Consider the following 12,146-nt stretch of genomic DNA (forward strand, 5'->3'; position numbering starts at 1 on the left):
TAAAGATTTTCAAAATGCAAAAATCTCACAATTTCTGGATAGGTTTGTATTTTTCTGTTAAGACACAAAAATAGTCCACTTCTCTTATGGGCTGTCATTATCTGTGTTTCATTCTTGTTGATTTTCAGAAACTAATAATGATAATATATATGCACTTACTGGGAGGCAGAGAGGATAAAAGAATATACTGAGCTGTGTTGCTCACATTTTCATACTTATTTGTGTCCTTGACAGCCATAGCAAGTTTCATTTTTAGGAAAAGGTTTGAGTTCTCTGGCAATGAACAATTCATCTCCTTACTGGGCAGTATTTGATACTCATGCCTTATTCACCCACCCCTGAGTAAAGTACAAACACCACAAACTTCCACTTCCCATTGTAATAACTTTCCCCAAAACACCCAAAATCTCCTTCTTGCCTTGCATAACAAGTTTAGCTCTGTTTCCTCTCTGCTTCCTCTCATTCACCTGATTCCTGGAGGCTTTTAGATGCTTTAGAACAAGTAAGTCTGTCTTTCAGCCATATAGCTGGAAATAATATAGCACATGCTCAGAGACTGAGCAGAGTAGGTGCTGGTTAAGACCGGCCCTAGAGAGACTGCCAACAGTCTAATATTAGCTGAGCACATGGCTGACTTTAGAATCAGTCACTAAGCTGGCTAAACTTAGGTCATTGCTTCCCAAGCCTCTTTCCAAGTTCTTTTGCTCTACCAGTGACCTCTGCTGGGTACTGTGGTGTCTGGGGAGACGTTGGGCTGCCTTCAGCAGTGATGAGTGAATGACTCTGTGAGGAATTTGCAGAATAGCAGGAAAATAACTCTTACCCTAAAAGGAGAGTGTGTGAGTCCTATCAGGGGGTGAGAATCTGAACAAAATGTTCTTTCACTCAAACACCAGATTGACAATCATTTGTAAAATCTGATGGATTTTTTTGAGAAAACAGAGCAATGAAGAAAAAAAACCCTTATGTTAAAGTGTCAGCTGTGTGTGCTTTGCTGCCCTCATCTGGCACAACAGAGAGATCGTCCTTGTGTCTCTAAAAGGATAAAGGAAAATAACAAAAACACACACACCACTGCCGCGCCCTGTCGTGCCAAACAGACTTCCCTTTCCTATCAACTTCATTTCTGTTTTGGTTCCACAAGCTATAAATCTTTGCCCCCCACGCATGTCCTTTTTTCCTTTTCCTGTGTTTCATATCAGCAGGGAGTCGAGACCCACCTCAGGCTATTGGGTCTAAACATAGCACCTTTTTGAGTAATGGGTCAGGTCAGTGTGATGCTATAGGTCTGATCTGATGGTTCGCAGCTGTGAAGGCATCTTCTAATAAGGAACTGGCTGGGGAATTTGATGGGATTTAGTGGGATTATGTTGTTGGAGGTGTTTCAGCTTCAGCTGGCTACTATCAACAACATATCTCTGTTGGTTAACTCTTCAGACAGATCAGCAACTATAATTCTCAGAATCAAAATGCTTCTGAGAAGCCAATTTTTTGAGCCCAATTTGTCACAGTGCCAGGACAGCACAGCTCTGTAGTGACAGACATCTGAGACTGGAATAATTTTGCTGATTAATACTGCGAGGACACAGAATTTGATAATAACTTGTTCCACTCACGTAAGGGGGAGACGTGTAAGCTCTGTGCAAACAAGATGTGCCTTGTTATAAGTTCATAGATATATTTGGAGGTGATGCAGACAGCAGCTGTAACCTACAGTGAGGATTAATGTTAAGGCTATTTTAAACATGAGCTCTCTGAATATCTTGTTCAAGTGCACTACATAAACAGGCCTCACAGCCAAACAACTGCATTTCCTGGTTTTGATCAGAAGGTGGCAGTCTATGTCGCTCTAACAGAGAGGAGCCATTGCGTAATCCAGGCTACATTCACATGCACAAAGTCACAGATTGGCCGTACTCCAATTCAATATGAGGGTTAATCTGTTTACGTGCACCTTTTGATACCACGTGGTTGAGTCCCTGATGCTATGAATAAACCTGTTAACACAGCCCTCAAAACTGAAAGGTTGTGGCCACAGTTTGAACTGTGACCATCTGTTTTTTTGTTTTGTTTTTTTTCTAAACTAGGTTTCTTACATTTGGAATATAAGAGTACTTATCAGGCTTGTGACATTTGTGTTAAGAAAAAAAGGTAGTGTGTAACCAGCTTAAAATCAACTATAGATGAAAATGTGAGTACTGACACGTGAAATATGCATTCTCTCCTGTGCATGTTGAACACAATATGTCAGAGCTGCAGAAAAACTGTGCAAATCTACTTTTGTTCTCTCAGATGCCTCATCATATAAGCATTCCAAAATGTACAGTATCTGTGTGGGTGTCCAATGAGTTGTGTTTGTGTGGGTGAATAGTGTCTCATGTTTGAACATGTCTTGTATGTCGTCCCTGTCATGGGAATAATTACTACCAAGGCCCACTGGCTTAGAGTAACATCAGGGTTAGATTGTTGTCCCAGCAAATGGATTTCCATGAGAAAACAGACCTAAGACGCTGTCTCCCATCACACAGACACACTGAAATTGCTCAGGCAGGGGGTCCTTGGCAGCACAGCAGATTTGGGAGCCATAGCTGCCATGATTCAGTCACAGCACTTATTTGGACAGCTAGAGAGGTTTGCTCTGACACAACAGACGAGCAACAGAGAGCTGTGGATGAACAGATTCTGAGAGAGCTGTGGAGACAAGCGAGAGAGAGGAGAAAGAGAGAGCAGACTAACTCAAACAGACTGTAAGGGGAGCAAGGTTGGCTGCTGTCTGTTTCTTTCTCTTAATCCTTAAATCTTCTGTAATCAGGATGAGAGGGAGAGAGCATGTTGCCTGACTTAGGACAGCAGAGTCTATGTTGGGACCTGGACGGATTGCTGGCTCATGAGGCAACCTAACTGGCCAGTAGGAGAGATGGCAGGAGGGGGAGGGCTAGAGCTGGAGTCAGTTTGGGAAACTTAAACTTAACCAGTTTCTACCAAGAGCCAACAGGAAGAGAAGAAGTCCATTGTAAGAGGATGGTTTAATGACTGAGTGCAAGTTCAAAAGGAGAGAGAAAAAAAGAGAAGAGGACTAACAATCCCTGGATTGTTTTAGGGTGAGACTTTGACTATTACTATTTGTTCTAATTTTGCTTCGGCACAAACAGTTGCATATATTTTTTTCACACCTTTACTCAACCGATTAGAGAGGCAACAGGGACAGCTCATATTCAGGATTCAGAGGAAAAAGCGTGAACGGATTGCAGGGTGTTGCTCAGCAGGAAGTGAAGGCCACAATGACAGAGTAAAAGTAGAAGCTTTCTACGTATGTGCAGACAGAGAGAGAGATAGAAGCTTTATGTGATTGTGATCTTCATTTTTCTACGTAACACAATGCTGAAACAGAAACATATGTTTGTGGGATTAGAGGAGTTCTATCTGGCATTCAAGGAGAGCTTATCCACATGATGCTATCACTCTAATAACTTAGCATTAACATATAATTGTCACCAGGTGCAAAGCTAATTCTGTGCAAACAATTATCTGCGTGAATTTGTGCCTAGCATGGGTATGGTGTATGCAGGGCCAAGGCAGCTTGAGAAATGAAACCCTCAATCCCTCATTGGAAAGACCTGCCAGTGTTTTCCACTGTTAATTCATCACTGATGCACAGACACATTAAAGCAATCAAGTTCTCTCTCGCTCTCATCTGCAGTTTCTTCAAATAACTGAGTCTACCCTATCGTAAGTCTGAGCTGGTTTCAAAATATACTCGACAAGAACAAATCTCAACCAGTTGTGTGTTTTGTTTTTTTTCCATTTTCTTTGTGCAAGTTGTTGATTTATGTACAGAAAAAACACAAATTGTAAACCACTGGATACCCCAGTGTACTTGAACAGCAGAGCAGTCCGACACGGTTTAGACACCATGACAGATGCTGTCACTTGCCTGGTCGGCCATTGCTTCCAGCACCATATGGCCTTTCTCAACCCAGTACTATGCCTCTTCCTACTACGCCTTCATTCACATTAGCTTCTGCAAATGTACAGTGTTTCTCAGTCATTATTTGTAGTTCATTTACTCAAGTACAGTTTTAAGATACTTTTCTTGAGTATTTCCATTTTATACTACCTTATACTTCCACTCCACTGAATTTCAGAGGGTCATATTGTACTTTCTACACCACTATATTTATTTGACAGCTGTAGTTAGTTAGAAGTTAATAGTTACATTTAAGATGGAGATTTTACACAGTGAATAATATAACAACACATTGCTGCTTACACACTGAGGCTTCAGCATTAATCATCCGTGTTATATATAATAATATATCAGTCAGAGTGATCAAACCAGTACTTTTATTTTTATACTTTAACTATGTTTGCTGCTAACTTATGTTCTTTTACTTAAGTGATATTTTTCATGTACTTTATATGGAGCATTTTTGCATTGCTGTATTAGTACTTTTGCTTGAGTAAAGGATCTAAGAGGCTTGCACCTTTTTATACATTTTCAACTCACTTAAATGTGGTGACACTTTGTCGACTCAGAGTCATAGTAACCCCTCATTATCCTCCACTGTTCCATAAAGGGCAGAGCCAATGAACAAACAAACTGGCAAAAAGCATGTTATACAGGCAGCTTAACTATCTTGGACAGATCAGCCGCTCTAACAGGACTGACGTGAGGTGAAGCTCCTCATCCTCTTTAAGCATCATACCAGGTTCTCCCAGGTCACCAGATCTATTTAACACGTTAACTTTTCAGGCTGCCAGTGTTTCACTGCTGGTCTCATAGTCATACATGAACTAGAGTAAGGTATTTATTTTGAGGAGAAGAAATCATACAGGCTAGATGGCACTAAACAAAATGCCAAAATATTCTCACAATTTAACACCTTTCACATTAAGATGAACATATGTTTCTGGAAATGAAGCATAGAATTTTTGTTGATATCAGCAACATGTGGTAACTGAGCACAGCATTTGTTTACTACCCATCAAGTTTATTCTCCCACCACGGTAGCAAGTTTTGCACCCAAAAAATGGCATTACAGTTATCTAAATAGAAAATGAGTTCTCCACAGTCTCCACGTTGTTTATCTTGGCCAGTAGTTGTGTCTGCTGAAAGACATGCAAACTTTAATGGTGTTAAGTTTATCTGTTCAAACACTGTATATTCCCCTTTGTGAGAAGTCATGCCCTTTGCCACACCCCCTTTGGCCACTCTGGACTCAGAGGTAGTTTGTGGCTTTCACGTGGCTTAGGGAAAAATGGGGGGGAGAAAAAAATCAAGAAAATTTGTTCATTTTGCGTCCATGATAAAAAAAAAAACACTTTTTCTATTCCAGATGTGGGTGATGCGCAGTAGACCTGACACACAGCTGTGATCCCAGGCAGGGTTGGGGGGAGGGGTCCAATGGCCACTGCAAATGATGACCCCCACCTGGGCGCGGGCCCATCGGAGGACTCCGAGATGCTCCTGGATGATTCAGACTCGGGAAGCGTGCTGTCTGATGACTCGGTGCTCCCAGAGTATGAGAGCGATGAAAAGCATACGGAGCCAGCTAAAACACTGTACGAGGCCTGTGCCAGGAATGATCCTGCATCCATGCGCAGGATCCTGGAGAGAGGAGTCACTAAGGAGGAGGCCATGGAACTGGACATCAATGGCAGGGTGAGAGGGAATTCATTTTCCTTTTTATCACACATGGAAAATGACTAAGACACAACAAAAGAAGCCTATATCTCTGCAAAAAGGAGATATATTTATATGCACAGGTAGACCTTAAGTTTCATGACAGTCAATTTATTTCTACCTTGTTCCCTGTCAGAATGGACTGATGTTGGCTGTGGCCAAGGGATTCGTAGATATTGTCACCGTATTGCATACGTGTCCATTTATAGACATCAACCACCAAGACAATGATGGCAATACTGCCCTCATGATTGCCGCCCAAGCAGGTATGTTTGAAGATATACTGTGTAGCACATAAACTCAACATCTAGTCTTAATTCAGTCCTACCCAATTAACAAAATGTTTTTGGTATTTTCAATCCAGGCTTCGTCACCATTCTGAACTACATCCTTAACTACTACTCTGATGTTGACACTGAGGTCAGGGATCCCCGTGGCTTCACAGCCCTCATCAAGGCAGGCCTGCAGGGCAGAGAGGAGTGTGTGTCTGCCCTGCTAATGCATGGTAAGTTGATGGCACATAGGACAGTCATCTTGAGGCAGTCGTCCTGGATTCACCAACAACATCAGCACTCATCATGCAGACCCTCACCCATGGCACATACCAAATGGTTCTGGAGAAAACCTAATTTACTGTTAAGTTGCAGTGATAACATTCATTGTGTCTTATTAATGAATATGTCTAACAGAGGAAAAACTACTAATGTTCTTTACAGCTGATATACAGGGTAAACCAGGACATCTGATTTGTAAACTAATCTGGTTCTCTTCTGGGTTGCAGGGATTAGTCCTATAACTGTACAGGGACACATTAAGGATAGTGCTATAAAAATTCCACCTACGTTCTATTAAAAGTTCACTTATGTCAGAGACAGACTGACAAAATTAATCCATTATCTAGTTGTATTTATGGGCAAACTTGAGCCATATGGGGAACATAAATATATGTCTGGTGTTGTCTGATTTGTTTTAAAGCCTTGATTATTCACTAAGCGGACTGTTCTAGTCCTTGAAATAGACACAGCTGACTGTATTTCCTCCAATAATGACTAAACTGACCTTATGCGATACATTGTTTTCACCTAACTGCAATTTTTTTTTTCACCATGCTGTGAAATGGCCTGATTTGTCTCTGGCAGTGTCATGCTACACATCTATTCACTGATTTGTGCTCCAAAAGCAACCACATGGTGGGGTAATTTTACTGAGTTTAGGGAGCAATTGGTTTCCTCAGGTCCCTCATCATCCAATAAATCTTTACTTGTTTCCCTGTTTTCACTTCCTCCTGCTTTTTACTCCCCCTTTCATGTGCAGGTGCTGATATGAATGCAATAGATCTGGTCCAAGGGAGAGGCCTGAAGGATTGGGTCCTAAGGACGGGGAGGTTTGAGACCCTGAACAGACTACGCCGCCTGCAAGCTCACCCTATCGCTGAGCACTTCTGCGAAAGCTACATTCCTGAGTGGCCCGAGCTGAAGCAACTTGTGGAAAAGGCCACCGCTGCCAAAACAGCCAGTCAGAAGCTGAGGCAGCGCTTAAAAGACAGTCTTACTTTCAGCTTCCCTCAGGATCCCCAAGACAATGGGGTCATGGACCATATGGTGCGGATGACGACTAGCATCCACAGCCCCCTGATAGCCACTGGCTGCCGTCCACTCTGTCCCACCAGCCCCCCAGAGATTGGCAAGCGACGGTTTGCCGTTCCTGAACTGCTTGAAAAGCACAGCAGAAAGGAGTTGGAGGAGAGCACAGTATCTCACAGTAGTGGCTCCATCACCTCAGCTTCACCTACTGCTGTCTCAGCCACCTCCGTATCTCTGACCTCCTGCTGCCAGAACTCAGAGCGTAGGGAAAGCATGCCATCAGGCGGTGTGAGAAGCTTCATTCCCCGCAGCATGGCTCATAGGAACAGCATCTTCCCTTCAGGCTGTATCCCTAAGATTGAAGTGACAAAATCTGGGGAGCCCACTCCAAAGAAAGAGAAAAAGAAGAAAAGGCAAAAGGGCTACCTGGAGCCTCCTGTCTGGAAGTACAAGGAAGCCAAGGAGGAGAAAAAAAGAGAGAAGAAGCAAAAGGAACAGGAAAAAGAGCAAGAGAAAAAAACAAAAGGATCCAAACGTTCATCAAGCCAAAAATGAGGCAGTGTTATCTTTTCCACAGAGAGTTTTACTGAGATTATGTCATGCATGAGAGATGAGCATGTGATTGCAGTGACTCTGGGGACAGTTTTAACAGAAGGAAAAGAAACAGCACAACAAGGAAGTGAGCTGATGATGATTAAAACCCCCAGATGGATTTGAACTTTGGCTTGGGATGTAAACTGGAGATAACTGGAGCCACTTGAATTTGCTAGATGTGATTTAATCTTCAACATGTTTGGAAAGCTGAAAATAATTTTGTTGAAATATGCTGACATGTCATAGATTTTTCTGAGGCCATTTCTTATTTCAGCTCCAAACTGATGGACTGGTATATGTCTTGTGGAGGTCTGACATCATACTGATTGCAGAAACCTACAATGTCATCTTTTCATTTTGGAAACATTGTACATTTGTGATTTATCTGTCTGTTGTGTCTTGTGAAGGATTTCCAAGTAGCATACCATCCTGCAAGATAACCAAAGAAATAGTGAAAACTGTATGTATCCTGTATGCGAGCAAATGCCTTCAGCAAATGGATTTATTTTATAGTTAATCAAGGACTGTGTGTGATGTTAAACCAACAAAATATAACTTTGCTGATCAACAGAGTGGTAAGTGGTAAATAATTCTGTTGGGCTGCGAGTTTGAGCAGTTTAGCTGTTTTCATATAAAGAAAACAAAGCTTATCAATCACTTAACTAAACCACTCAATGAACTGAAACAGGACCAAAAGATGTATATTCCTCATGATCCCTGACTTCCAGAGCCAGAAGTGGTATCGTTGTAATAAACACACCAAACTCTATTCAGAATTCTTGATATTTACAAAGTTTCCTTGCTGAATATCAGAGATGAACTTTGGTTTGTAATGACTTCTAAGTCTTTTTGATTGATCTACAATTCGGCAATACTCTTGAACTTGCTGGACCTGATTCAGGCAGTTTAAGCCGCTAACCATCACTTAGCGCGAACAGGTGTTCGAGGCATGGACTGGTAATGACTGAGACACCATTCTCCATATTACAAGTCAATGTAGCATCAAAATGATTCTGAAGCTGTTATTTTAAGGTAAAATAGTTCTATAGTGTTGCTTTAAACCTTTAAATTGAAATATCTTAAAACTATGTGTTTTGCTCCTCCACACTACTTGCTCAAAAGGATGGTCTCAAAAGTTTTTATGCTTTTTTTCTTTTTTTCCTCTCTGCAATGGGAGTAAGAGAATCTAATCAAACTGACTGACTGACCAGAATCAGCACATTGATTGAGGCCCAAGTGGAGGCATTGTGTCAATGGAACAATCCGTCTTGCACCATTATCAATCGAAGGTACACTCACCTCAGGGGAAAAAACAATACATTTTGATGTGCTTTGCTGATCACAATCTGATGTCCCAAATGTGGCTATAGTGATGTCTGTAGTCCACACCTGTGGTCTCTTTTTAAGTTCATAAGCTCATCTACACATATGCCCTTTTGACCTGAGAATATAAGCTGGTCCATTTCAACAATAGTTTTGAGCACATTTAACTGTCAAAAGCATGTTTTATTTCTACAAAGTTGATCTAACCTTCCTCTTATGTTACATGCAGCGCTTGTGGGATAATTTTATTCAGCAGGGTTTTCATACTTCAGCAGAAGTTCAGCAGTTCAGCAAAGATTCAGAAACAGGAAGTGAATCACATGTAACACTGCATACTCTTGTGATCAAAACTGCTCAGTCAATAGATAAATCCTCAATATACTTGTTTGCACATTTTCTGCAGCCCCTTATACACCCCTACCAAGATAAAGTTTGGTCTGGCTTCTGTTTTACTGAGTTTTGCAGTCACCATTTTCAAACACTTTGTTTGACTTCTTAAGGGCTAACCAGTTATCAGTCCTAAGCAACATGTAGCATCTACCAGATACCTTTATTATGTCTTATTGACAGAATTTCTAATACTATCATGCTGTGGCACGTGAATGATGTGACGACACACATACAGAAAAAAACAGACCGAAAAAAAGGAACTGAGTCATATCTTCTTTCCGTGATCGTGAGAAAAAGGAAAAAGAAAGTCTGTCAGTGCTTTCTGCAGTACTGTGTTTGACCAGAACTGCTGCTTGTAAATTTTTTTTTTTTTTTTTTTTTTTTTTTTTTTTTTTTTTTTTGAAACCAACAGCAGACCTCACATCCACTGAGTTACCTTTGCACAGCAAAAGAAAAAAAAATATTTGCACATAATGTCACTCAGGAAATCCTTTGCTAATAATACAATGGGCATTATATTTAAAGCATCTATCGAAGCATGAAAACTATTTTGAGGTGCATTTTACAGTTGCACATAAATATTCTGTTTATAGATCAACTTCATAACTCATACACTTGTAACTGAAATACCAACTATAACCACAGCAAAATATATATTTAAATGTCTTATCAAAGAAAACATGTTATTTAATTTAGATGCTGTTCTTATGAAAAACTAGAGGATTGTCTCTGGGGTTATTTCAAAGTGATTGCAAGAGACTCAGAAAGCTCAGGTCTTCTATATCTTTATGAAGTGTGAGACAGATGAAAATACTGTATGTATTTGTATGCAAGCTTTGAATAAAATACTGGCCTTTGCAAGTGAGTTTGGTTTTCTTCCCACACAGTGAACTCATGGTACCTGAAAATGCCACAATACTTTGATGTGATATTAAAGGGGCAGATCCTATTTTTATTAATTGGGTCCCTGGCCCATGACCTCTCCCCCCACCAGGTTTGGTGCAACACCAGAAACGTACATTTTTTAAAAACTGACATGCATTTGACTGATAAGCCTCGTGTCTGGCTCATAACCTTGGCAACTCTTTCAAAATAAAGTTACTTTGACTTCTTTAGGAAGCCTTTAACATGACATGGGATGCCATTTGCACCCTTTTCTGTAATCTCTTAATCCAGCGTGCAGTATTGTAACAATTAGCTTTAATTGGTGATAACAAAAAGCCAAAATGACTACTCTGATGTGTCGAAGAATATTGAATTGAAAGATTTCTATGATGTAATTTTCATTTCATGTGTTTTATGCCAACATGTAAAGTTCCATGTGTCAGCAAAGAGCCAGTATCCATTTACAGGAGCAAAACAGGAGCTAATTTTGTTCATCTGGTCATGTGAAGCATTGAAACATTGTGATATTATATTTTCATGTTTGTGGCTCACTTCCTCTTCACGGGGGGGGGGGGGGGACTTGGTAACTTGAGGTCAGCTCTAAAATAAATATCTCTCTAGAGTTCAATGAAAGAACACATTAGACATGAACACGTTTCTGTGAAAACTTGAGTTCTAAAGACATATATTCATACAGCTGTGATACAGACTGGATCAAACTGTACAGATTTTGACCTCTGAGGATGAGGTAATCACACTGAGAGGCATGAGTATGACTAAAGTCAACATTACATTTTGACTCCATGTGTTTAAATATTGATTATTCAATAGTCAAAAAGTGGAAGACAAGTAAAACTGGTCTTCTATTTATGGGGACTTTGCTTTTGAAAAACTCACATATGAAAACATGTCTGTTGAACATTTCCTCTACTTTAGTAGATTACACAACAAGTAGAGACTTTTCAGAAAAACCTCAAGGGTATAGGGCTGTGTGGCTCTTTGAATCACAGAGATTAGTAGGAAAGAGAAATAAGTGCTGATTAAAAATGAACAACAATTTGCTCTGTTTTCTACATGACAGCTGATGTGAGAGTTTCCAGCTGTGTCTGCAGCCGAAAGCCAAAAACTGAGAGATTACAGAGCCTGAGAACAAGGAGGGGAATTTATATTACAGACGTGAAGACATCTCTCTCAGGCATTGCTGAATGAAGTGTTTTCACACAGCAGAGTCTCTCTGGCATCTAAGAGATAACTCTGTATTTGCCACTTAGACACTGCCACAATTAACAAAAACAGAAAGTTCCTTGAGCCCCATTGTGTTGCTCTCAATTCAAGGGGAAAAGAGACCCTTACAATACTCTCCAAATGCATTACAAATACAGATTAGCAGGATAAGTGATTTAAAAATGAATCTACTGTGCGGAATAATGTACATTGATTAGGCCATTTATTAGGTTAGGTTAGATTAGAGACATTCATCTGCTAGAAACAGAGGCAGACCACAATTATAACTGGTCCACTTACTAGCATCACATTTCCTCCTCCTGGCTGCTCCTTCTTATCTGCCATTTTCAAACTGAGCTGAACTGTAAAAGTAACTGTTGTTCAGCAATTATTAGCTTAGTGGAGTTTAAGAGCCGGATATCTCCTTCAGGTGTTGGTAAAAAAAAAAAAAAAAAAAACAGAGC

At 40.5% G+C, this 12,146-nt stretch overlaps 1 protein-coding gene across 2 annotated transcripts; it reads left to right on the plus strand.

Moving 5' to 3' along the window:
* The first annotated feature begins 2,317 nt into the window (after positions 1–2,317).
* ankrd33aa (ankyrin repeat domain 33Aa) lies at positions 2,318–9,978 on the plus strand. Of its 2 annotated transcripts, XM_018666201.2 has the most exons (5): positions 2,318–3,101; positions 5,337–5,662; positions 5,820–5,949; positions 6,048–6,188; positions 6,998–9,978. In XM_018666201.2, exons 2-5 carry the CDS (start codon positions 5,405–5,407, stop codon positions 7,819–7,821), a joined length of 1,353 nt encoding a protein of 450 aa, XP_018521717.1. In that variant the 5' UTR covers positions 2,318–3,101; positions 5,337–5,404; the 3' UTR covers positions 7,822–9,978. The 2 variants fall into 2 exon arrangements, with proteins under 2 accessions (XP_018521717.1, XP_050927164.1); XM_051071207.1 differs by lacking the exon at positions 2,318–3,101 and having other exon boundaries at positions 3,148–5,662.
* Positions 9,979–12,146: the final 2,168 nt, after the last annotated feature.

The sequence above is a fragment of the Lates calcarifer genome, linkage group LG6, assembly GCF_001640805.2.
Source record: "Lates calcarifer isolate ASB-BC8 linkage group LG6, TLL_Latcal_v3, whole genome shotgun sequence".
Taxonomy (NCBI): Eukaryota; Metazoa; Chordata; class Actinopteri; family Centropomidae; genus Lates; species Lates calcarifer.

Excerpts from the sequence above, each read along its gene's own strand:
- ankrd33aa (XM_018666201.2), top strand. The coding sequence starts at position 5,405 with ATGGCCACTGCAAATGATGACCCCCACCTGGGCGCGGGCCCATCGGAG. Across the intron at positions 5,950-6,047 it reads CATGATTGCCGCCCAAGCAG|GCTTCGTCACCATTCTGAAC; the intron begins GTATGTTTGAAG and ends TTTTCAATCCAG. Across the intron at positions 6,189-6,997 it reads GTCTGCCCTGCTAATGCATG|GTGCTGATATGAATGCAATA; the intron begins GTAAGTTGATGG and ends TTTCATGTGCAG.